This window comes from Callithrix jacchus, chromosome 9 (genome assembly GCF_049354715.1).
Source record: "Callithrix jacchus isolate 240 chromosome 9, calJac240_pri, whole genome shotgun sequence".
Lineage (NCBI taxonomy): Eukaryota > Metazoa > Chordata > Mammalia > Primates > Cebidae > Callithrix > Callithrix jacchus.
The window spans coordinates 126,417,067-126,442,684 of NC_133510.1; the positions used below are offsets into that span (position 1 = coordinate 126,417,067).

At 46.7% G+C, this 25,618-nt stretch overlaps 1 protein-coding gene across 6 annotated transcripts; it reads left to right on the forward strand.

The window, feature by feature from the left end:
- The first annotated feature begins 135 nt into the window (after positions 1–135).
- Positions 136–23,918, forward strand: MTRFR (mitochondrial translation release factor in rescue). 6 transcript variants are annotated; one of them, XM_054239060.2, is made up of 4 exons: positions 136–208; positions 2,387–2,508; positions 18,865–19,174; positions 22,809–23,918. In XM_054239060.2, exons 3-4 carry the CDS (start codon positions 18,893–18,895, stop codon positions 23,037–23,039), a joined length of 513 nt encoding a protein of 170 aa, XP_054095035.1. In that variant the 5' UTR covers positions 136–208; positions 2,387–2,508; positions 18,865–18,892; the 3' UTR covers positions 23,040–23,918. The 6 variants fall into 6 exon arrangements, with proteins under 6 accessions (XP_054095035.1, XP_054095036.1, XP_054095033.1 ...); XM_054239061.2 differs by lacking the exon at positions 2,387–2,508 and adding an exon at positions 9,295–9,345; XM_054239058.2 differs by lacking the exon at positions 2,387–2,508 and adding an exon at positions 18,172–18,288.
- The last annotated feature ends 1,700 nt before the right edge of the window (positions 23,919–25,618 follow it).

The window sequence follows — 25,618 nt, forward strand, 5'->3', positions numbered from 1 at the left end:
GGCTCTCTGAGAGCTTGCCGCTGCCACGCGGGAAAGAAGCCTCAGTTTCTCGCATGCGCAGTTAGTAAACTTGAGCCTCTGGCAGATGAGGGAAACCGCGACCAGAGTAGAGCGCGTGCGCAGCTCAGGGAACGCGATTGACAGTCCTCTGCTGCGGTGATTCGGTTCCCCTAAAACGTTGAGTGAAGGAGTCGGGTCCTGAGACCAGGTAAGCTTCCGCGAAGAAGCTAGGTAACAGGTAACCTTACGGCTGCCCACGCCTGTCAAGGGCTCCGGAGAGAGGACTGGGAGCCGGGACGCTTGGTTTTTCCTGGCTTGCGACCCCGAGTGGCGCAGCCAGTTAACCTGAGGCCCCTCTGTCTGTGGGGTGGGGTCGGCTCTGGGGCTGTTCAAGCACTCAGGGCAGAGGAGAAGAGAGACTACCGTCTTGGAGAAAACGGTGCCACGGAGGCCCAAGGCGAAACGGAAAGATCTTCACGTACTTAATTGAGCGGAATGGAGCTGTGAGCACGCATCAGGTGCTCTTTAAGGCCTGGCACATAGTAGGGGTCAGCACTGCCCTTGCTGGGCTTTTGTGGAGATTTTTTTTTTTAAGAGATGGGGAGGGTCTCACCATGTTGCCCAGTCTGGTCTCGTACTCCTGACCTCAAGCGATCCTCCTTCCTCAGCCTCCCAAAGCTCTGGTGGAATCACAGACATGAGCCACCGCGTCCTACTTCTAAAGGACTGCAAGGAACCCGCTCTCCTTCCCATGGGTTTCCAGCTCATTTCATGCGCACTGTGCAGGCCACGTTCTTCATGCTAGTTAACCTTTAAGGTCCTAGATTTCCCTCCAGGAGTCCTGGCTCACAGTAAAGGGACTTCCCTGGGACTATCACTTAGTCCTCCACGACACAGGAAATGGATTTGCCCTTGGAATAACGGATCTGCCAGGAGGCGTTCCATCTCCTTGGAGCTTCCTAGGTATACTTATCAATTATTTTTATTTTATTTTATTTTATTTATTATTTATTTATTTTGAGACAGTCTTGCTCTGTCGCCAGGCTGGAGTGCAATGGCACAATCTCGGCTCACTGCAACTTCCACCTCCCGAATTCAAGCGATTCTCCTGCCTCAGTCTCCCAAGTATCTGGGACTACAGGCGCATGCTACGACGCCCAACTAATTTTTGTATTTTAGTAGAGACGAGGTTTCATCATGTTGGCCAGGATGGTCTCGATATCTTGACCTTGTGATCTGCCCGCCTCGTCCTCCCCAAAGTGCTGAGATTACAGGCATGAGCCACTTCGCCCAGCCCTATTTTTATTTTTTACTTTTTTTGTGTGGCAGGGGGACAGAGGCTCCCTCTGTCACCCAGGCTGGACTGCAATGGTGCGATCTCAACTCACTTTAACCTCTGCTTCCTGGGTTCAAGCGATTCTGCTGCCTCAGCCTCCCGAGTAGCTGGGACTACAAGTGCCTGCCACCACACACGGCTACTTTTTTGTATTTTTAGTAAAGATGGGGTTTTGCCACGTTGCACAGTCTGGTCTCGAACTCCTGACCTCAAGTCAGCATCCTGCCTCAGCCTCCCAAAGTGCTGGGATTACAGGCATGAGCCACTGCACCTGTCAATTTTTAAACTGCGAATTTGGTATTTCCTGTCTTTTTATTCTATGACATAATTCCAGAAGATATTTGTTTAAACTAGGACTTGCTTCACTGAAAATGGTTTTATCTTTCAGCATGAGCCTCCTGGGAAGTCGGCCTTTTTTCTTTGACATCACAATGATCTCCTTGGTACTTGATTGCACAGACCAGAATTATGACCCCACCAAATAGCATGTTTTCAGTAATGCCACGGTTTTCAAGTACTTCTTACTGTACCAAGTAAAATAATTGGCAAGTCACTGTTCTAGATGCCTTTTCACCCTAAGCGCTAAAACAAAAGCCCATGACATAATCAGTTCCCAGATTGGGTTTGTGTCATTACCACAGCATATGTGGTGTGTCATTCTAAAGTTCCTCAGCCTTGTAGTTGAGAGGTCTGACATGCTCCCATTTAGTGAGCACTAAGTGCTTTACATTTGTGGCAACATGTATGATTTTGTTCTCTAGGTGGTAGTGTCTCCATTTTACAGATGAGGAAATAGGGCCAAAGTTGCCCACTGAATGCAGATCTGTTGGCCACAGAGCTCACACTCCTCAGCAGTAGGGCCTTTCTGGGACAAAAGAAGAAATGAGAGAAGTCGTCAGACAGAGAAAGTCAGGCTGGTCCAATAGTAGAGAGTTATCTTTTTTTTGTTTTTGTTTTTTTTAAGTAGTAAGTTATCTTAATTGATTGTTTATAGTCACAGATCAAACTCCTTGTTCTACTCTTTCCCTCTTCTCTACTCTACCTGACTAGTCTTTTTAAAAAGAGAGAGTTGAGGCCGGACACTGTGGCTCACACCTGTAATCCCAGCACTTTGGGAGGCCGAGGCGGGTGGATCACGAGGTCAAGAGATCGAGACCATCCTGGTCAACAAGGTAAAACCCCGTCTCTACTAAAAATACAAAAAAATTAGCTAGGCATGGTGGTGTGTGCCTGTAATCCCAGCTACTCAGGAGGCTGAGGCGGGAGAATTGCCTGAACCCAGGAGGCGGAGGTTGCAGTGAGCCGAGATTGCGCCATTGCACTCCAGCCTGGGTAACAAGAGCGAAACTCCGTCTCAAAAAAAAAAAAAAATGGAGAGAGAGAGAGTTGGTCGGGCGTGGTAGCTCATTCCTGTACTCCCAGCACTTCAGGAGGCCGAGGAGATGGAGCACTTGAGGTCAGGAGTTCAAGACTAGCCTGGTCAACATGGTGAAACCTCGTCTCTACTAAGAATACAAAAATTAGCTGGGCATGGTGGCTAGTGCCTATAATCCCAGCTGCTCAGGAGGCTGAGGCAGGAGAATTGCTTGAACTCAGGAGGTCTAGGTTGTGGTAAGCCAAGACCATGGCACTGCACTCCAGCCTGGGCAACAGAGTGAGACTCTGTCTCAAAAAACTAAATAAATAAAAATTTAAAAAATAAAAAGTTAAGGAAAAGGAGCTAACATTGCCTAAGGAACTGGAAAAAGATCTGGAGATATTATGAAAGGTAATGAACAAACTATAGAAAGGATAATTTAATTTCAAAAATTAAAAACCTAATGGTCTTCCAAGATAGATCTTCCTGAGATAATCAGGAAGTGGGTATCTCTTATTTTCTTTATTTGCATTAAATACAATAATGTATTTGAAGTCCTCTGCAGCTGGATGTGGTGGTTCACATCTATAGTCCCATCACTTTGGGAGAGTGAGGCAGGAGGATTGCTTGAGCCCATGATTCGAGACCTACCTGGGCAATATGGCAAGACCCTGTCTCTACAAAAAATTTAAAACAGGCCAGGTGTGGTGGCACACACCTGTGGTCCCAGCTACTGGGGAGGCTGAGGCAAAGAGGCGTGCTTGAGCCCAGGAGATTAAGGCTGCACTGAGCCATTTTTATGCCACTGCACTCCACTTGGGCGACAGAGGGGGACCCTGTCTCCAAAAAAAAAGAAAGTGCTTTGGTTTGGATATGTTTAAGTCCTAAACAAATACAAGCCATCATTAATAGTAATATAGACTTTGAGACTTTTAGAAGAAAATATACTGTGTTGTTATTGCTGCTTTGCTAATTTGTTTCTGTTTTATTGGTGTAGTTGATAAATTGTTAAGATCCTGTTAGATGTTATGAATTGAAGAAATATGGGGCAGGGCATGGTGGCTTATGCCTCCCAGCACTTTGGGAGGCGAAGGCAGGGGGATATCCTAAGCTCAGGAGTTTGACACCAACCTGGGCAACACGGTGAAACCCTGTCTCTACTAAAAATACAAAAAATAAGCCAGGCGTGGCAGCGCGGGCCTGTAGTCCCAGCCACTCAGGAGGCTGAGGCAGGAGAATTGCTTGAACCTGGGAGGTGGTGGTTGCAGTGAGCCTAGATTGAGCCACTGCACTCCAGCCTGGGCGACAGAGCAAGACTCTGGCTAAAAAAAAAGAAGAAGAAGAAGAAATATGATACACACAAATAGGACAGGTTTAATTCTGCAGATTCAAAGTTTTCTGCTTAAAAAAAAAATAAACGGGGCAGGGCACAGTGGGACACACCTGTAATCCTAGCACTATGGGAGGCCGAGGTGGGCACACCACCTGAGGTCAGGAGTTCGAGACCAGCCTGGCCAACATGGTGAAACCCTGTTTCTACTAAAAATACAAAATTAGCCGGGCATGATGGCGGGTGCCTGTAGTCCCAGCTACTTGAGAGGCTGAGACAGGAGAATCTCTTGAACCCAGGAGGCAGAGGTTTCAGTAAGCCGAGATCCAGCCATTGCACTCCAGCCGGTGTGACAAGAACGCAACTCCAGCTCAAAAATAAAATTTAAATGAACGAGATGTTGGGATTGTGTAAAGTGAATGTTTTCCTTTTTACTTCATTAGCTGTCTCTTGAATTCTGCAGCATTAAGCTTTCAAGCATTAAGCCTGTTAAGTTTAGACCAGACCTAGAATAGTCTTCTTTTCCTCCTGTCCCCCAAAATCAAAGACAACAGCTCTGCATTTCCTTTGTTTTCTTTTTTTTTTTTTTTTGAGATGGAGTTTCACTCTTGTTGCCCAGGTTGGAGTGCTGTGGTGCAATCTCAGCTCGCTGCAACCTCCACCTCCTGGGTTCAAGCAATTTTTCTGGCTCAGCCTCCCAAGTAGATGAGATTACAGGTACCTGCCCCCACACCCAGCTAATTTTTGTAGTTTTAGTACAGACAGGGTTTCACCATGTTGGCCAGGCTGGTCTCGAACTCCTGACCTCAGGTGATCCCCCCCGCCTCGGCCTCCCAAAGTGCTGGGATTACAGGCATGAGCCACCATGCCCAGCTAGCAGCTCTGTATTTTCCTGCTCAATCTATTTTGCTTTCCTTGTTTGAGAAATAACTATCTGCCAGTGGCTCACAGCTATAATCCCAGTACTTTGGGAGGCCGAGGCGGGTGGATCACAAGGTCAAGAGATCGAGACCATCTTGGTCAACATGGTGAAACCCTGTCTCTACTAAAAATACAAAAATTAGCTGGGCATGGTGGTGCACGCCTGTAGTCCCAGCTACTCGGGAGGCTGAGGCAGGAGAATTGCCTGAACCCAGGAGGCGGAGGTTGCAGTGAGCCAGGATTGCACCATTGCACTCCAGCCTGGGTAACAAGAGCAAAACTCTGTCTCAAAAAAAAAGAGAGAGAGAAATAATTATCTCCAAACACTGTGAGTGAAGCATGCTTTATCTTCATTGTAAAACCTGAAGTCTAGGAAATGGCAAAATCTGTTTCAAGCCTGACCACTGATACTCATTGGTTCCACTAGAGAGGTTTCAGCCCTTAAGGATTTCAGGCACCTACAGCAGGAGGATGAGCTAACAGGAAGATGTGAAAGACAGAGAAAGGCTACTTTCTTTTTTAACTCCCATTTTACAGAGAGCAGCAGAACACTTTTTTTTTTTTTTTTTTGAGATGGAGTCTCACTGTGTTGCCCAGGCTGGAGTGCAGTGGCGCAACTTCAGGTCACTGCAACCTCCGCCTCCCAGGTTCAAACAATTCTCCTGCGTCAGCCTCCCAAATAGCTGGGACTAAAGGTGCTCTACTTTAGTAGAGAGGGGGGGTTTCACCATGTTGCCCAGGCTGGTCTCAAACTCCTGATCTCAAACAATCTGCCTACCTCAGCCTCCCAAATTGCTAGGATTACAGATGTGAGTGACCGCACCCGGCCCAAAACAGGTTTTTGAAACATGAATTATTAAGCGTTTCTCAGAAAATCATTCTCCCCTCACTTAGCTTCTGGCACCACCTGCTGGCCATTTTGTTTTTTCAAAGCTGCAACGTTGCACGTTGGTCTGTTTAACCTCAATGTTATCTGGCCCTTAGCTGTTTATTAGGTCATTGTTTTGAGATCTATGGTTTCATCTCCTTTTTAAGGAAGAGACAAGACTGAATAAGCAGGTAATTGGCCCTCCTGAATTCTTGTCTCAACCTCTTAAATGTTATATAAATATAAGAAACAGACATGGTGGCTCATGACTGTAATCCCTGTCACCTCTGTGAGGCTGAGGCAAGCAGACTGCTTGAGTTCAGGAGTTTGAGACCAGCCTGGGCAACATGATGAAACCCCATCTCTACTAAAAATACACACACAAAAAATAATAATAACCAGACGTGGTGGTGGGGCGGGGTGGGGTGCCTGTAATTCTAGCTACTCGGGATGCTGAGGAAGGAGAATCAGTAGAACCTGGAAGGCGGAGGTTTCGGTGAACTGAAATCACACCATTGCACTCCAGCCTGGGGACAGGGTGAGACTCCGTCTCAAAAAATAAAAAAAATAATAATGCAGAGCCTCAGCTGTGCACGGTGGCTTACATCCGTAAGCCCACCACTTTCAGAGCCGAGGCAGTGGATCATCTGAGGTCAGGAGTTTGAGACCAGCCTGGCCAACATGGTGAATCTTGTCTCTACTAAAAACACAAAAATTAGTCAGGCATGGTGGCACATGGCAGTAATCCCAGCTACTCAGGAGGCTGAGGCAGAAGAATCATTTGAATCTGGGAGGTGGAGGTTGCAGTGAGCCGAGATCATGCCACTGCATTGCAGCCTAGGCAACAAAGCGAGACTCTGTCTCAAAGAAAAAAAAAAAAAGAAGAAATGCAGAGCCTCAGGCCTTGCCCCAGACCTAATGAACCAGCATTACAATTCGCAAGACTCCCAGGTGATTTTTATGCATGTTAAAGTTTGCATGGTGAGACTGGCTGGTGAACACTTTAACAATCATCTTTCCTTTTTTTTTTTTTTTAACAATCATCTTTCCTAAAGCACCCTGTTTCAGTTAGTCTCCACATCTGTTCCTTCAGTTAGTTTTAATTAAGTTTCTGCAAGGTTGATGTACCATGAAAGTTGTAGCTAAGGAAAACTAGTGCTTTACCTTTAAAAAAAAAAAAACGCTTAAACAATGAATTTTAGATACATGGCATTCAGAAAGCAGGTCTAGAGACTGACATCTCATGCTTTCCTGAAAATAGATTCAAATATCCTTTATTTTATTTTATTTTTGACAAAGTCTCACTCTGTAGGCCAGGCTGGAGTGCAGTGGCATGATCGTGGCTTACCACAACTTCCACCTCCCGGGTTCAAGCGATTCTCCTGCCTCAGCCTCCCGAGTAGCTGGGATTACAGGCGTGTGCCACTGCACCTGGCTAATTTTTTGTATTTTTAGTAGAGATGGAGTTTCACCATGTTAGCCAGGCTGGTCTTGAACTCCCGACCTCAGGTAATCCGCCCCCCTCGGCCTCCCAAAGTGCTGGGATTACAGGCATGAGCCACCATGCCCGGCCTCAACTATCCTTTATCCTTTTCAGAGACACTAAATCAAAGGTTTTACCATCCTACTCTCTCCAGAGAGCTCTTGGTGACACAGTATCACCTCCTACATCTAGGCTTTTATTTTGGGTTTTTTTTTTGTTTTTTTTTTTTTAATAAAAGAGATAGGCCAGGTACAGTGGCTCATGCCTGTAATCCCAACAATTTTGGAGGGCAAGGCGGGTGGATCATGAGGTCAAGAGATTGAGACCATCCTGGCTAACATGGTGAAACCTCGTCTCTACTAAATAGACAAAAAATTAGCTGGGCATGGTGGCACGTGCCTGTAGTCCCAGTTACTTGGGAGGCTGAGGCAGAAAAATCGCTTCAACCCGGGAGTGAGATAAGATCGCACCACTGGACTCCAGCCTGGGTGACAAAGCGAGACTCCGTCTCAAAAACAAAACAGAGAGATGGAGTCTCACTATGTTGCCCAAGCTGATCTTGAACTCTCAGCCTCATACAGTACTCCCACTTCAGCTTCCCAAGTAGCTGGGATTACAGGCATCTACTACCATACCCAACTAATTTATTTTTTTTCTGAGATGGAGTTCCACTCTTATTGCCCAGGCTGGGGTGCAATGCCATGATCTCAGCTCACCACAACCTCTGCCTCCCAGTTCAAGCAGTTCTCCCAGTTTAGCCTCCCAAATAGCTGGGATTATAGGCGCCCATAGCCACACACAGCTAATTTAGTTTTTAGATTGAGTTTTGCTCTTGTTGCCCAGGCTGGAGTGCGATTGTGCTTTCTCAGCTAACCACAGCCTCCACCTTCCGGGATAAGTGATTCTCCTGCCTCAGCCTCCCAAGTAGCTGGGATTACAGACATGTGCCACCACACCTGGCTAACTTTGTATTTTTAGTAGAGACAGAGTTTCTCCATGTTGGTCAGGCTGGTCTCAAACTCCCAACTTCAGGTGATCTGCCTGCCTCGGCCTCCCAAAGTGCTGGGATTACAGGCGCAAGCCACCACACCCAGCCCAATTTTTTGTATTTTTCATAGAGACAGGGTTTCGCCATGTTGGCCAGGCTAGTCTCGAACTCCTGGCCTCAGGTGATCCACCTGCCTCGACCTCCCAAAGTACTGGGATTACAGGCGCAAGCCACCATGCCCAGCCTATTTTGTGTTTTAGAGATGAGATCTCCCCATGTTGCACGGCTGGACACAGCTCCTGTGCTCAAGCAATCCTCCCACCTCAGCCTCCCAAGTAGCTGGGACTGTAGGCTATATCTTCTAGTTTTAATCTGTGATTGTTTGCTTCAGCCACAGGCCTTGTTGCAGAGTTGAACATGCCATCCCTGCAGATAGTCTGTCTTGGTTTGGGTTGAATGGAGGAGGGGGTATGATGACCAGATCTAGTCATGAAGGAGGCCACTCAGTAGCACATAGGTTTCAAGTCTGACAGTAAGCTCTCCAGGAGGTTGAGGGGCATAGAAAGTTTGAGAACCCCTGCTCTGTAGTATGTGCTCCATCCTCAGCTATGGCACGTATCCGGTTTGTGCACTTCTTCATTTCTCTTTTTTGCTGCAAACTCTCCAAGCTCCCTGAAGCCCATGCCTAACACTCAATAGATGTTTAAAATATTCTTGCACAAATTAATGTTCCTTTTTGTAAATTCCTTAGACCTGTTATCTCTGAACTTAACCAAATTGTAAGGTACTCAGGCAACCATGGGAGCTTTCACCTTAACGGCAATCAGCCATTCAGTACAGAAGCCATCTTCAAAGGAAAAGTAGAGCCGAGGGAGTCAGGGTGGAGCACCAGCCCTACACTGAAGCTCACATTTGAAGAAAGGAACTGGGGCAGAGCTGTCATGACTGCTGGTTTCCTCTTACTAGCACTTCTGTGTACCATTTTTCTTTATCTCTTTTTTCATGTCACAGTGAGCTATAATTTGAGCTGCTTTTATTGTTCCCTAAAGACTGGATCATTCTGTGAGTATCGCAAAAACTGAAATCCAATTCGGTTTTTTTTGGGGGGCTTTGGGGAAGTGGAACCATGGGTGTGTTTGTCATTTTTAGCAGTTGTTGGAGTAGGGCCAGAGCTCCAGGAGATGCTAAAAGTGTCTAGAATTGTCTGGTTGGCTGTTGGAATTAACTGTTAAACAAAGCAGCCAGTAACTGAACACAGGGAACCTTCTTGAACCCCAGTTGGGTGGGAGACCTTCCAGTGTGTCTGGCAGCTCTGAACTAGGACAAAAAGGTAGAGATTCAAACACTGGACTGGTGACAAAGCGTCGATAAAAGCACTTTCCTCTCCATCCTTTGTCTGGGAGTCTCGCCTTGTCTTGGGATCACTTCCTCTGTTTGTCATTATACTATGCACCAGCGCTGTCCTGCCAGGTCAGATTTACCAGCTAGCGGATGAGAAACTCAGAGAGGTGTGGGGCTCATGTTCCTTAATGAATTGAATCTGGCATTACAGGCTGCCTGATACACAAAGGGATTTTGTTTTGTGGATCGAAAACAGGAATAAGGAAAGATAAGTTTTGGATATTGACTTAGTTTATTCACTTAATTATTCGTAGGTAAGGAGATTCTTTGTTGTAGAGAGTTCAGAAGAAGTGCCCGGGTTTATTATTTATGTTTTTCTAAGCCATTTCATTTTATATGCATTTCATACACATTAAAACCAATTTTTAAAACACCACTTTCCTTGGCACGCTCCATTTTGAAGTATATCCCTTCACAGTCATGGAGCACCTTGCCAATACCATCTTTTAAAAAAAAATTTTTCCTGCTGAGCAGTCTGGGGAAGAAAAAAAAATAAAAAACAATTTTTTTTTGCTTTTCTTTGACTTTTTAATTGCTTTTACTTTGTTTTGTTTTTGAGACAGGGTCTTACTGTGTCACCCAGGCTGAATGCAATGGCGCAATAACAGTTCACTGCAGCCTCAACCTACCAGGCTCAAGCCACCCTCCCATCTCAGCTTCCTGAGTAGTGGAACTATAGGCTCAGACTACCACACTCAGCTAATTTGTTATTTTTGTGTAAAGGTGGGGTCTCACTATGTTGCCCAGGCTTTGCTTTTCTTTTTTTACACAACACAAGTATAGGCAGTACCGTCTTAATTATCACCCACTAGGACTGACAACACATTGATTATCACAAGAAGAACACATGGGTTTAGATCGTGATGTTAGTCGTGGAACTAAAAACTAGCATTGGCATTATATTTATTTCCCATAGAAACAGCAGAAGCAGGCCAGGCGTGATGACTCACGCCTGTAATCCCAGCACTCTGGGAGGCCGAGGCAGATGGATCATGAGGTCAGGAGTTCGAGACCAGCCTGGCCAACATGGTGAGACCCCGTCTCTACTAAAAATACAAAAATTAGCTGGGCGTGGTGGTATGCACCTGTAGTCCCAGCTACTCGGGAGGCTGAAGCAGGAGGCTTGAACCCGGGAGGCAGAGGTTGCAGTGAGCCAAGATCACAACACTATACTCCAGCCTGGGCGACAGAGTAAAGACTCACATCTCAAAAAAAAAAAAAAAACAGCAGAAGTAGAGATGAAGAATATTGTATTGTCATTCTAAAGGTGACCAGTGTCATCTCAGTATCAGCTATACTGGTTATTAATGTAGAAGCTTACATGTAACAGGCAGGAAATGCACATGTTTACAAGAAAGCAATGCCTGATTCTGTGTCCCCATCCAGCTTCCTCGTGGGTGGGTATCTGGATTTCACAGTGGGCTCAGGAGATTGCAGCAGGCCCAGGGGAAGTTGACCAAGGATGAGGAGGACAGGCTGAAAGCAAACCTGGGGAATAATCTGCTGGATATCCAGTTACCTTAGAAGCTGGCTCCCACCTAGATCAGAGGCCAGTTGCCATGACTACAGTTTACAAGGTTTCAAATGGTAAAAGAAGCTATTAAGAGCCTCATGAGGCAGTTGTTTAAAATGGCAGCACAGGCTGGGCATGGTGGCTTACACCTGTAATCCCAGAACTTTGGGAGGCTGAGGTGGGTGGATCACCAGAGGTTGGGAGTTCGAGGCCAGCCTGACCAACATGGAGAAACCCCGTCTCTACTAAAAATACAAAATTAGCCAGGCGTGGTGGCACATGCCTGTAGTCTCAACTACTCGGGAGGCTGAGGCAGGAGAATCACTTCGACCTGAGAGGCAGAGGTTGCAGTCAGCTGAGATTGCACTATTGCACTCCAGCCTGGGCAACAAGAGCAAAACTCCATCTCAAAAAAAAAAGGCAGCACATCTGTGTTTTTAGTGCCTATGTAATCCTCAATAAAGATGCTCTAAACAAGTGGTACATTTGCAGTTCCCATAATCCACCTGGGTGACAGATTTTACTACAAATCAGTCTCAGGCCTTGAAAGGTATCAACAAAGCCCTTTCCAGAATACCTTTTTCTCTTTTTTTTTGAGGTGGAGTCTCACTCTGTTGCCCAGGCTGGAGTGCAGTGGCAAGATTTCACCGCAACCTCCGCCTTCCAGGTTCAAGGGATTCTCCTGCATCAGCCTCCCGAGTAGCTGGGAGTACAGGTGTGCAACACCATACTATGCTAATTTTTATATTTTTAGTAGAGACAGGGTTTCACCATGTTGGCTAGACTGGTCTCAAATCCTAACCTTGTGATCTGCCCGCCTTAGCCTCCCAAAGTGCTGGGATTACCGGCGTGAGCCATCGCGCCCAGCCTCTCTGATCTTTTTTAAGCATATATGAAATAGATGAGAGGGCTAATTCACCCATTTTCCAGGTGAGAAAGCAGGCCAGGTTGCAACTTGCCCCTCTTTGCATGGAAGACCTTTCAGATCCTTCTACCTTTTGCCCCTTAAAAACAAAAACCGGCCAGGCAGGCACAGTGCCTCACGCCTGTAATCTCCACACTTTGGGAGGCCAAGGTGGGCGGATCACCTGAGGTCGGAGTTTGAGATTAGCCTGGCTAACATATGGTGAAACTCCATTCCTACTAAAAGTACAAAAAATTAGCTGGGCATGGTGCCTGTAATCCCAGCTACTTGGGAGGCTAAGGCAGGAGAATCACCCAAACTTGGGAGGCAGAGGTTGCAGTGAGCCAAGATCACACCATTGCACTCCAGCTTGGGCAATAAGAGCGAAACTCCATCTCAAAAAAAAAAAACAAGGCCGGGCGCAGTGGCTCACGCCTATAATCCCAGGACTTTGGGAGACCAAGGGGGGTAGATCACAAGGTCAGGAGATGGAGACCATCCTGGCTAACATGGTGAAACCCTGTCTTTACTAAAAATACAAAAAATTAGCTGGGTGTGGTGGCGCACACCTGTAGTCCCAGTTACTTGGGAGGCTGAGGCAGGAGAATTGCTTGAATACTGGCAGGCGGAGGTTGCAGGCAGAGATTGCATAGCAGTGAGCCGAGATAGTGCCACTGCACTCCAGCCTGGGCAACAAAGCAGGACGCCATCTCAAAAAAAAAACCTGTGGGACTTGCCATATCCTTACAGCTACTATTCTTTTGTTAACTAAGTCGTTTCAACCTTATGTTGCCAGTGGCTATTTAAATCTTTTATTGTTAAATAACACTGTCTTTTTCTTTTTTTCCTTAAGTTATCGGGGTTCAAGTGATATTTGGTTACATAAGTTCTTGAGTGATGATTTGTGAGATTTTGGTGTACATATCACCCAATATACACTGCGCCATATTTGTAGTCTTTTAATCCCTTGCCCCCTTCCACTCTTCCTCCGGAGTCCCTAAAGTCCATTGTATCATTTTTTTTGTTTGTTTTTTGAGAGGGAGTTTTGCTCTTTCGCACAGGTTGGAGTGAAGTGTTGTGATCTTGGCTCACTGAAACTCCACCCCCACCACCACCAGCACCCCAAGTTCAAGCAATTCTCCTGCCTCAGCCTCGCGAGTAGCTGGGATTATAGGCACTCACCACCACTCCCAGCTAATTTTCATGTTTTTAGTATAGACAGGGTTTCACCATGTTGGCCAGGCTGGTCTTGAACTCCTAACCTCAGGTGATCCACCCCTTTGGCCTCCCAAAGTGCTAGGATTACAGGCTGAGCCACTGCACCTGGCCCAGTATATCATTCTTATGACATTGCGTCCTCATAGCTTAGCTCCCACCTATCAGTGAGGACATACAATGTTTGGTCTTCCATTCCTGAGTTACTTCACTTGGAATCATAGTCTCCCATCTCATCCAGGCCACTGCAAATGGTGTTAATTCGTACCTTTTCGTGGCTGCATAGTATTCTGTCATGTATATATGTATATATATATGTGGCTCACGCCTGTTTTATTTATATATATATATATATATATATATATATCACAGTTTTTTTATCCACTCATTGATGGGCATTTGGGTTGGTTCCACAGTTTTGCAACTGTGAATTGTGCTGCTATAAACATGCAAGTATCTTTTTCGTATAATGACTTCTTTTCCTCTGGGTGGATACCCAGTAGTGGGATTGCTGGATCAAATGGTAGTTCTACTTTCAGTTCTTGAAGGAATCTCTGCACCGTTTTCCATAGTGGCTCTACTAGTTTACATTCTCATCAGCAGTGTAGAAATGTTCCCTGTTCACCTCTTCCATGCCAACATCTACTGTTTTTTGATTATGACAATTCTTGCAGGAGTAAGATGGTATCACATTGTGGTTTTGATTTGCATTTCCCTGATCATTAGTGATGTTTAGCATTTTTTCTTTTTTTTTGAGACGGAGTTTCGCTCTTGTTACCCAGGCTGGAGTACAAGGGCGCGATCTCGGCTCACCGCAACCTCCGCCTCCTGGGTTCAGGCAATTCTCCTGCCTCAGCCTCCCGAGTAGCTGGGATTACAGGCATGTGCCACCATGCCCAGCTAATTTTTTTTTTTGTATCTTTAGTAGAGACGGGGTTTCACCATTTTGACCACGGGGTTTCACCATTTTGACCAGGATGGTCTGATCTCTTGACCTCGTGATCCACCCGCCTCGGCCTCCCAAAGTGCTGGGATTACAGGCTTGAGCCACCGCGCCCAGCATTTAGCATTTTTTCATATGCTTGTTAACCATCTGTGTATCTTCTTTGAGAATTTGTATATCTTCTGTCACCAGGCTGGAGTGTAGTGGAGCGATCTTGGCTCACTGCAACCTCCGCCTCCCGGATCCAAGCGATTCTCCTGCCTCAGCCTCCCGAGTCACTGGGACTACAGGGGCACGCCACCATGCCTGGCTAATTTTTCTATTTTTTTAGTAGAAACAGGGTTTCATCGTATTGGACAGGCTGGTTTGGAACTCCTGACCTCATGATCCACCTGTCTCAGCCTCCCAAAGTGCTGGGATTACAAGCGTGAGCCACCGCACCCAGCCTTTTTTCTTTAAGCTATCTATTTCCCTGAATATTTCTCCCTTCACTTCTTGTATCATTTTTTTTATTTCCTTACATTGGGCTTCACTCTCTCTGGTTTCTCCCTGATTAACTTCCTGAATTCTTTTTCAGGTAAATCAGGGATTTCTTCTTGGTTTAGATCCATTGCTGGTGAACTAGTGTGTTTTTTGCGGGATGAAGAGCCTCGTTTTGTCATATTAGCAGGGTTGGTTTTCTGGATCCTTCTCATTAGGGTAGGCTCTGTCAGAAGGAAGGTCTAGGGCTGAAGACTGTTTAGATTCTCTTGTCCCAGAGGGTGTTCTCTTGACATAGTACTCTACCCCTTTTCCTATGGATATGGCTTCCAGTGAGCCGGACTTGCAGTGATCGTTGTCTCTCTTCTGGGTCTAGCCACCCAGCAAGTCTTCCTAGTTCCTGGCTGGTACTGGAGGTTATCTGCACAGAGTCCTGTTATATGAACCGTCGACGGGGTCTCTCAACCATGGATCCCAGTGCCTGTTCTGGTGGAGGTGGCAGAGGGTGCAGTGGACTCTGTGAGGGTCCTTAGCTTTGGTGGTTTAATGTTCTATTTTGTGCTGGTTGGCCTCCTGCCAGGAGGTGGTGCTTTCCAGAAAGCATCAGCTGTGGTAGTATTCGGGAGGAACCAGCAGTGGGTGGGGCCCTAGAACTCCCAAGATTAGCCCTTTGTTTTCCTACCAGGGTGGATAGGGAAGGACCATTGGGTGGGACAGGGCTAGGCGTGTCTGAGCTCACTCTCCTTGGGCAGATCTTGCTGCAGCTGCTGTCCGGGATGGGATTGAGATTCCCAGGTCACTGGAATTGTGTACCTAGGAGAATTATGGCTGCCTCTGCTGAGTCATGCAGATTATCAGTGAAGTGGGAGAAAGCCAGCAGTCACAGGCCCAGCTCCCAGGCAAATGGAAGGGCCAGTCTCACTCCCACCATATCCCCCCAACAGCCCCCAGTCTGTTTCCAGGCAGAGATGAAACAGGCTTAAAAACTTGCCCAAGTCTGTTTGCCTCCCAGCTGTAAGAAAAGGGCTGTAGTTTTTCCCTACCTGTGAAGTCTGCATGCTGGATTGGTGCCCTTCCCCAAGTCCTGGCCAGGAGGCTTCTTGCTTTATTCAAATTGTTACAAAGTTCAACTAGAGAATCCCTTCTCCCTGTGGAGTTTTACCCCCTGCTTCTCTGACCACCCTCCCTCCCAATGGATCCCTGTGGTGCCATGCAGGAATGGGCTGCTTGGGGACCCAGTGAGTTCCCAGGGCCTTTCTGCTGCTTACTCTACCCCTGTGTTTTGATCAGCTAGGTCTAACTCAGCTCTGATAGTCTGAAAATTCTCCCGCAAACAGACCTTCACCTTCTCCAGTGGAGGGTGTATGTTCAGGAGAGGAGGGTCTCCCTTTCCCATTTTCACAATTGAGGCACTCACATTATTTGGGGGTCTCCCAGGTCCTGCAGGAGCAGTCTACTTCCTTCAGAGAGTCTGTGGATCCTCTCAGGATTGCTGGTTGGTTCTTGCAGTCGATCTGGAGCTAAAATTCACAGTGCAAGCCTCTGCATGCTGCTCTGTCTGAAGCTGCAATCTAGTCCTGCCTCCTGTCCACCATGATCTCAGAAGCTTCCACGCAAATAAATTATGATCACAAGGTCCCACAATATGCTGTCTGCAAGCTGAGGAGCAAGGAGAGCCAGTCCGAGTCCCAAAACTGAAGAACGTGGAGTCCGACGTTCAAGGGCAGGGAACATCTAGCATGGGAGAAAGATGTAGGCTGAGAGGCTAGGCCTGTCTTGTCTTTTAAAATCTTCTCTAACTAACCTGTTAAGTTCCATGAAGACAGCCTAGCTCTTTTTCATCTCAGGTCCCTCACTATGCCTAACAAGGACCTTATTAAAAGTTAGTTGAGGCTGGGCGCCATGGCTCATGCCTGTAATCCCAGCACTTTGGGAGGCTGAGGCGGGTGGATCATGAAGTCAGGAGTTCAAGGTCAGCCTGGCCAAGATGGTGTAGCCCTGTCTCTACTGAAAATACAAAAATTGCTGGGTGTGGTGGTGGGTGCTTGTAGTCCCAGCTACTTGGGAGGCTGAGGCAGAGAATCACTTGAACCTGGGAGTCGAAGTTTGCAGGAGCCGAGATTATGCCTCTGCACTCCAGCCTGGGTGACAGAGCGAGACTCCGTCTCACACACACAAAAAAAAGTTGACAGCCTGGGTGCACTGGCTCACACCTATAATGCCAGCATTTTGGGAGGCTGAGGCAGGTGGATTACCTGAACTTAGGGGTTTAAGACCAGCCTGGGAAACATGGTGAAACCCCATCTCTACAAAAAAAATAATTACTAGGTGTGGTGGTGTGTGCCTGTAGTCCCAGATGACTCACCTGACCCTGGGGAAGTCAAGACTGCAGTAAGCTGTGATCACGCCACTGCAGTCCAGCCTGCACGACAGAGTGAGACTCTTGTCTCAAAAAAAAAAAATTAGTTGACTTGGTAGTTCCAATGATGAGTACCAGTTGGACCATATTACTGGCAGTGCATCCAGGGGAACAGATGTTCCCATTCAAATCCATGAAACTGGAAACAAAAAAACAACAATCATGACATTGATTGATAGTGATGTTTACTATGTCAGACTGTTTAAGCTCAGCTATAAAATAGACTCTCAGCCCGGTGCAGTGGCTCACGCATGTAATCCCACCACTGCGGGAGGCTGAGGCAGGAGGATCATCTGAGGTCAGGAGTTCAAGACCCGCCTGGCCAACATCGTGAAACCTCGCCTCTACTAAAAATATAAAAATTAGCCAGGCGTGATAGCATGCGCCTGTAATCCCAGCTACTGGGCAGGCTGAGGCAGGAGAATCACTTGAACCCAGGAGGCAGAGGTTGCCATGATCACACCCCTGCACTCCAGCCTGGGGGACGAGAGTGAGACTTCGTCTCTAAATAAATAAGTAAGTAAATTAGACTCTCATACTGTCATCTTTACATTTTTATTTCAGAGATTCTCAAACATTTAAAATACAAGCATTTGACCCAGATCCTAATTCTTACTTGATGCACTATTTAATATACCTTTATCAAATTACAGCCCCATTCCTTTGAATTTCTTTGGTTTTTTTGTTTTGTTTTGAGAGAGTCTTACTCTGTCACCCAGGCTGGAGTGCAGGGGCGCAAACGCTGCTCACTGCAACCTCTGCCTCCGGGGTTCAAGCAATAGTCTCTGCCTCAGCCTCCCAAGTAGCTGGGATTACAGGCACCCGCCACCATGGCCACCTAATTTTTATATCTTTAGTAGAGACAGGGTTTCGCCATCTTGGCCAGGCTGGTCTTGAACTCCTGACCTCGTGATCTACCTGTCTCAGCCTCTCAAAGTACTGGGATTACAGGCATGAGTTACCATACCCAGCCTGAATTTCACACTCAAAACCTTTCCTTAAATACTATGCAGCCATCAAAAACGATGAGTTCGTGTCCTTTGTAGGGACATGGATGAACCTGGAAACCGTCATTCTCAGCAAACTGACACAAGAACAGAAAATCAAACATTGCATGTTCTCACTCAGAGGTGGGTGTTGAACAATGAGAACACATGGACACAGGGAGGGGAGCATCACACACTGGGGTCTGTCGGGGGGAAAATAGGGGAGGGACAGCGGGGGTGGGGAGTTGGGGAGAGATAGCATGGGGAGAAATGCCAGTTATATGTGATGGGAAGGAAGGCAGCAAATCACACTGCCATGTGTGTACCTATGCAGCAATCTTGCATGTTCTTCACATGGAATCCAAAACCTAAAATGCAATTAAAAAAAAAAAAAAAGCACAATCATAAACAATGTTGACAAAAAAAAAAAAAAACCTCTCCTTAGAAAACAGCACCTCTGGGTGCTTGGAAGATATTTTTGGTCTATTGCAAGAAAATATGTATTAACTGGCAGGGCATGGAGCGGTAACATGGCAGACAGTACAAGGCTGAGGAGAGGGGTGTCTTGCTGAATAATCTGTCTCCACTCATTTCCTAAATCCCCCAGTAACAGATGGGTCATCGTTTGAATTGCTTTATAAAAAGCCATCTTGGAATCTGAAGCATAATCTTGAGGGCAGATGCCTCTTACTGAAAGCTCTCTTTATTCATCTAACCCAGGTCCTCAGCCAGCAGAGCCACGTTCCTTATGAGCACCGCAGGTTTATTTCATTTTCCTAGACCACTGACCCGAATATGCCCAGCGCCATGGGGACTCCGGCTTTGGGAGAAGCTGAGGTTGTTATCCCCAGGAATAGCTGTCATTCCAGTCCAGATTGCAGGCAAGAAGGACTATCCTGCACTGCTCTCCCTGGATGAGAATGAACTCGAAGAGCAGTTTGTGAAAGGACACGGTCCAGGGGGCCAAGCAACCAACAAAACCAGCAACTGTGTGGTACTAAAGCACATCCCCTCAGGCATCGTCGTAAAGGTAGAGGACAAAAGCCACTGAGGGGAGGGGCCCCGCCCAAGGGTTCCACGGCCCCAGAGATTTGTCCCGAGTGTGAATGGGACTAGCTGAAGTGCTTATCTCATTCTGGCGCGAGCCCCCTCTACCAGCTGGGCAGTAGAGGGCACTGCAGATGTCATCCCATCCCTGAGCCTTTCCACCTACAACAAACTGGGAAGCCTGCTTCCCCGATCTTTTGGAGCCAGGGTATGGCAGCCATCCTTGATGGCACCTGGCAGACAGTACTGGTGCTTGGCTGCTGCCCCGGAAGCAGCAAGTTGACAAAGCTAAGCAGCGGCTGATAAAGGCAGGCGCCCGGGCAGTGTGGTTCTTTCAAAGCTACTCCCACTGTAGGGTGGCTGCTGAGATCTCCAGCATTACTGTGGGCTCCAAGTCCCTGAGGAGGCAGCAAGCAGGCCTGGGTTTTTGGCTAGCAGTCCCAGCCCTTAGCTGACCTAGCTGGTTAACATTAGGGTGGCCACATCCTCCATGCCTCTCTGTCCCCTTTGGTAAATGTTGGCAATACCTCCCAGCCTGGCCAACATGGTGAAACTCCATCTCTACTAAAAATACAAAAATTAGCTGGGCATGGTAGTATGAGCCTGTAATCCCAGCTACTCAGGAGGCTGACGCAGGAGAATCGCTTGAACCCAGGAGGCAGAGGTTGCAGTGAGCTAAGATCACTCTACAGCACTCCAGCCTGGGCAATAGAGCAAGACTCCTTCTTTAAAAAAAAAAAAAAAGCCCCCAAAACCTAAAATCCAATAAAAAATTAAAAAAAAAAAAAAAAAAAAAAGCCAAGCCTGGTCAGAGGGGCTCCCAGTCCATCTGCCTCATGGATCACCAGAGAGTCCTGGAAGCAGCACAGAGATAGCCACAGCAGGTGTTCTGTGTATAACGATACTGGCAGCAGATACTTACACGTCATGGAAATGTGTGGGAGGAACTTTTCTTTCTTTTTTTTTTTTGAGACGGAGTTTCGCTCTTGTTACCCAGGCTGGAGTGCAATGGCGCGATCTCTGCTCACCGCAACCTCCGCCTCCTGGGTTCATGCAATTCTCCTGCCCCAGCCTCCTGAGTAGCTGGGATTACAGGCACGCGCCACCATGCCCAGCTAATTTTTTTTTTTTTTTTTTTTTGTATTTTTAGTAGAGACGGGGTTTCACCATGTTAACCAGGATGGTCTCGATCTCTTGACCTCGTGATCCACCCGCCTCGGCCTCCCAAAGTGCTGGGATTACAGGCGTGAGCCACCGCACCTGGCCTCTAAGAAGCATTAACTCTGCAATCCCCATAACCCCATGTTCATGATTTCCATCACTGTACAGGTGTGAAATCTGAGGCACAGAGACATTAAATGACCTGCCCAAGGTCCTGCAACTTCGTAGTCAGTTCACACCATACCCCAAGTCCACATTCCTAACAGCTGCACATCACTGCTGGGTGGTTTTGTTTTGCTCATTGCCCAGGCTGGAGTGCAATGGTTCAATCTCAGCTCACTGCAAATTCTGCCTCCCAGGTTCAAGCCATTCTCCTGCCTCAGCCTCCAGAGCAGCTGGGATCACAGGTGTGCACTGCCATACCCAGCTTTTTTTTTTTTTTTTTTTTTTTTTGTATTTTAGTGGAGACAGGGTTTCTCCATGTTGGTCAGGCTGGTCTCAAACTCCCAACCTCAGGTCATCTGCCCACCTTAGCCTCCCTTAAAGTGCTGGGATTACAGGAGTGAGACACCATGCCCGGCCTCACTGCCAGGATTTTGAGCCACAAGAGAGATTCATATAAAACCTTAATCACTTTTCTTTTCCTCTTTGAAAAATGTCATTCATGAGTAACAAAATTCTGAAACCTGAGAGTTAATTTTTGTTTAATGTATTTTACATAACTCATTCCAAATTTGCTTTCAGTATTATTCTTTCACCCTAATTTCATAGAATTTTCTTTTTTTTTTTTTTTTTTGAGACAGAGTCTCGCTCATCACTCAGGCTGGAGTGCAATGGCACAATCTCGGCTTACTGCAATCTCTGCCTCCCAGATTCAAGCAATTCTCCTGCCTCAGCCCCTGCAAGTAGCTGGGATTACAGGCACCCACCACTACTCCCAGCTTATTTTTGTATTTTCAGTAGATTGGGGTTTCATTATATTGGCCAGGCTGGTCTTGAACTCCTGCCCTTGTGATCCGCCCGCCTTCACCTCCCAAAGTGCTGACATTACAGGTGTGAGCTACCACATCTGGCCATTCTTGTTTTGTTTTTGTTTTTAAAAGACAGGGTCTTGCTTCGTCACCCAGGCTGGAGTGCAATAGTGCGATCAGGGCTCAGTGTAGTCTCAAACGCCTGAGCTCAAGCAGTCTTCCCACCTCAGCCTCCTGAGTAGCTGGGACTGTAGGCATGCACCACCACACTCAGTTTTTGTTGTTTTTTGTTTTTGTTTTTTGAGATAGAGTCTTGCTCTGTCACCCAGGCTGGAGTGCAGTAGTGCAGTCTCAGCTTACTGCAACCTCTGCTCCTGTGTTCAAGGGATTCTCCTGCCTCAGCCTCCCAAGTAGCTGGGATTACAAGTGCCTGCCACGGTGCCTGGCTCATTTTTTTATAATTTTACTAGAGATGGGGTTTCACCATGTTGGCCAGGCTGGTTTCAAACTCCTGACCTCAAGTGATCCACCCATCTCAGCCTCCCAAAGTGCTGGGATTACAGGCATGAGCTACTGTGTCCGGCCACCCAATTAATTTTTAAATTTTTGGCAGAGATGGAGTTCTCACTAGGTTGCCCACGCTCGTCTCGAACTCCAGCCCTCAAGTGATCCTCCTGTTTTGGCACCCCCAAAGCATTGAGATTATAAGCATAAGCTACTACGCCTGGCTTAGGATTTATCTTTTATCAAACAGCTTTGCAAGGCACTCACTCACCTATAATAACTAAGGCATTACACAGTGAATGAGTTATGGTTGACTAATAAAGATGCCATTTTCTTCCTTCAGACAGAACTTTATGCTTAGGAATGGTGCACACAAAGTGGTTGTTCACTGGCCACAAACTAGATATGTCAGTTGATACTTTCAGAATTATGGTGGGACTTTAAGATATTTGAAGGCCACTGTTGCTTCTAAACAAAATAGTACTCCTAATGATTAAAAGAATCACAGCGAAAGCCACATAATACAGCAAGAGTGTGGGACACAGCAGAGGCCATGGGCAGAGGCAAGAACGGGGCTGGTCTTCACTGTCACTGACTCATGGGAACTCCTGATAAGGGGCTTTCCCTCCTAGGCTTGTCCCTCTCTGTAAAGCTTACAGGATGTCATGACCAGCCCAGCCAACACGGTGAAACCCCATCCGTAATAAAAATACAAAAATTAGCTGGACATGGTGGTGTGCGCCCGTAATCCCAGCTACTTGGGAGGCTGAGGAAGAACTGGTTGAACCCAGGAGGCAGAGGTTGCAGTGAGCTGAGATGGCGCCATTGCACTCCAGCCTGGACAACAAGAATGAAACTCTGTCTCAAAAAATAAATACATACATAAATAAATAAAAGCAAACAGGTTGAATTTAATAACTTCTGAGGTCCTGTCCATTTTATAACATTGTTGTTTTCACATTATAAAATATTCTCTTACAGTGCCATCAGACAAGATCGGTTGATCAAAACAGAAAGCTAGCTCGGAAAATCCTGCAAGAGAAAGTGGATATTTTCTACAATGGTGAAAACAGTTCTGTTCACAAAGAAAAACAAGAAGCAGCGAAGAAAAAGCAAGAAAAAAAAAAAAGAGCAAAGGAAACCTTGGAAAAAAAGAAGCTACTGAAAGAACTATGGGAATCAAGTAAAAAGGAAGATAACAAAGTTATTTAAGTGGTACACCTTAAACTACAGTGAACAGAGACCTCCACGATTCAAGAATAAAACGGCCAGGTGCAGTGGCTCACACCTGTAATCCCAGCACTTTGGGTGGCTGAGGCAGGCAGATCACTTGAGGTCAGGAGTTCTAGATCAGCCTGGCCAACATGATGAAACCCCATCTCTACTAAAAAGTACAAAAAATTAGCCAGGTGTGGTGGCAGGCACCTATAATCCCAGCTACTCAGGAGGCTGAGGCAGGAGAACTGTTTGAACCTGGGAGGCAGAGGTTGCAGTGAGCTGAGGTCGCGCCACTGCACCCAAGCCTGGGCAATACCAAGGCAACACCGAGACTCCATCTCTTAAGAATGAAAACTAGGTTGAGCACAATGACACATGCCTATAATCCCAGCATTTTGGGAGGCTGAGGCAGGAGAATCGCGTGAGCCCAAGAGCTCGAGATTACAGTTTGCTGTGAGCACCACTGCACTCCAGCCTGTGTGACAGAGTAAGACCATGTCTCTAAAAAATAAAACTATAGAGGGAGGAGGAAGTGGTGAAAAAAATAAATAAAACTATAAAGAAACACAAAATCAGTACTACACAAAGATAGGCACTTGGAGGGGCTCTGGGATGCCTGACGAAGTTGTTTCTTCCCCTGGGTGGTAGTTAGAAGTGTGTTCCCATATTTCTTTTATTTTTAAGAGACGGGGTTTCACCATGTTAGCCAGGATAGTCTCCATCTCTTAACCTTGTGATCCTCCCACTTTGGCCTCCCAAAGTGCTGGGATTACAGGTGTGAGCCACTTCACCCAGCCTGTTCCCATATTTCAAGTTATACCTTTGTCTGTGTGATTATATCTGTTTTGTAATAAAATTTTTTTGAGATTCATAAGGTCAATTTTTATGGAGAACTGGAGAATTGAGTCAAACATTAATAGCATTTGGTGGCAATTTATCATCTGCTGGGAGGCCACTGCCCACTGACACTTAAACATCAGTTATCCCGATGTCAGCTCAAGACAGTAAAAGAGAACTAGATGGTTGGAAGGGTTAAAGGTTATGTTCCTTGCCCATGTGCTCCATTAGCTTCTAGGCTGTATGTTGCCCAGTTGTGCCTCTGATGTAGAAACACATTCCCTGCACATTGGTTTGCAGGTAGATTTGTAAAGGTGAGGTTCCAGAATCCAATTTGCTTGTGAATTTGCATCACTCAAGCTGGATTTGACCTTAAAGTTGTGGTTTGTTTTTTTTTTTTTGAGACGGAGTTTTGTTCTTTTTACCCAGGCTGGAGTGCAATGGCGCGATCTCGGCTCATCGCAATCTCCGCTTCCTGGGTTCAGGCAATTCTCAGCCTCCTGAGTAGCTGGGATTACAGGCACACACCACCATGCCCAGCTAATTTTTCGTATTTTTAATAGAGACGGGGTTTCACCACGTTGACCAGGATGGTCTCGATCTCTTGACCTTGTGATCCACCCACCTTGGCCTCCCAAAGTGCTGGGATTACAGGCGTGAGCCACCGCGCCCAGCTTTTTTTTGTTTTTTTTTTTTAGCCATGCTTAATAGCTTGGCTTGTTAGAACTCTTCTGGAATCCACATAGAAAACAAATGGAAAAATACTAGGAGTTGAGAAGACCACTGTGAGATTGCCAGTCGCAGGGCCTGCCTCAGTTCTGCAGTCCATCCAGCAGACCCAGGCTGCATGCCCAGTGCATACATCCAAGTACACCTTTCTCTTTGAGGCTGCCAATGAAGACTCTTGCCTCAAAGTGACAGCTTTGGATGCTTACATGTTCAATGCAGGACTCATTCTGCACCTCCTGTTGGAGTGTCCAGGACCTTTCCCCAGCCTAAACTCCCTTTAGAAGATAAAATCTCTAGAATGACACATAAGAAACCAGTAATAGTGGGAAGGGAAATTTGGAGCTGGAGACAAGGGACAGTGGTTTCCGTTTGTCTCCTCTCTCATACCCTTGCACCTTTCTGCCACAGGCAGGAACGGATGCAGGCACCCATTGCCCTAGAGCCCGTTCCTACTGGCCTCCAGCCTTGTCATGGCTGAGACTTCGCCTCATGCCTGCATCAAAGACAAGTCCCTCATTTGCCTTTGTCTACTGCTCAGCAAATTCTCACTGCACATCTAGTGCCTAAGGTATAGAATAAGAATTAAAATCCCTTTGGGAGGCACTATCAGAGACCACCATGTGGATTCTCCAGTGCAGCCGATTTTTTCCCTGGCACCAGAGCAGGTAATTCTTCCAGTGAGCAACAGATGAAGTAGCTTGAATTTAGAGGTCATATTTTATGAAAGACTCCTGTAGCACCCAGCAAAAGCTCACAGGATAAGTACCTATGAACTGAGAACGGCCTAACCATGGGGTAATAGGCCAAGTCAATAAAACTGCTTCAGGCCAGGTGCAGTGGTTCATGCCTATAACCCAGCACTTGGGAGGCCAAGGCGGGTGGGTCACCCGAGGTCAGGAGTTCGAGACCAGCCTGACCAACATGGAAAAAGCCCATCTCTATTTTAAAAAATGAAAATTAGCTAGGTATGGTGGCACACACATGTAATCCCAGCCTATTCGGAAGGC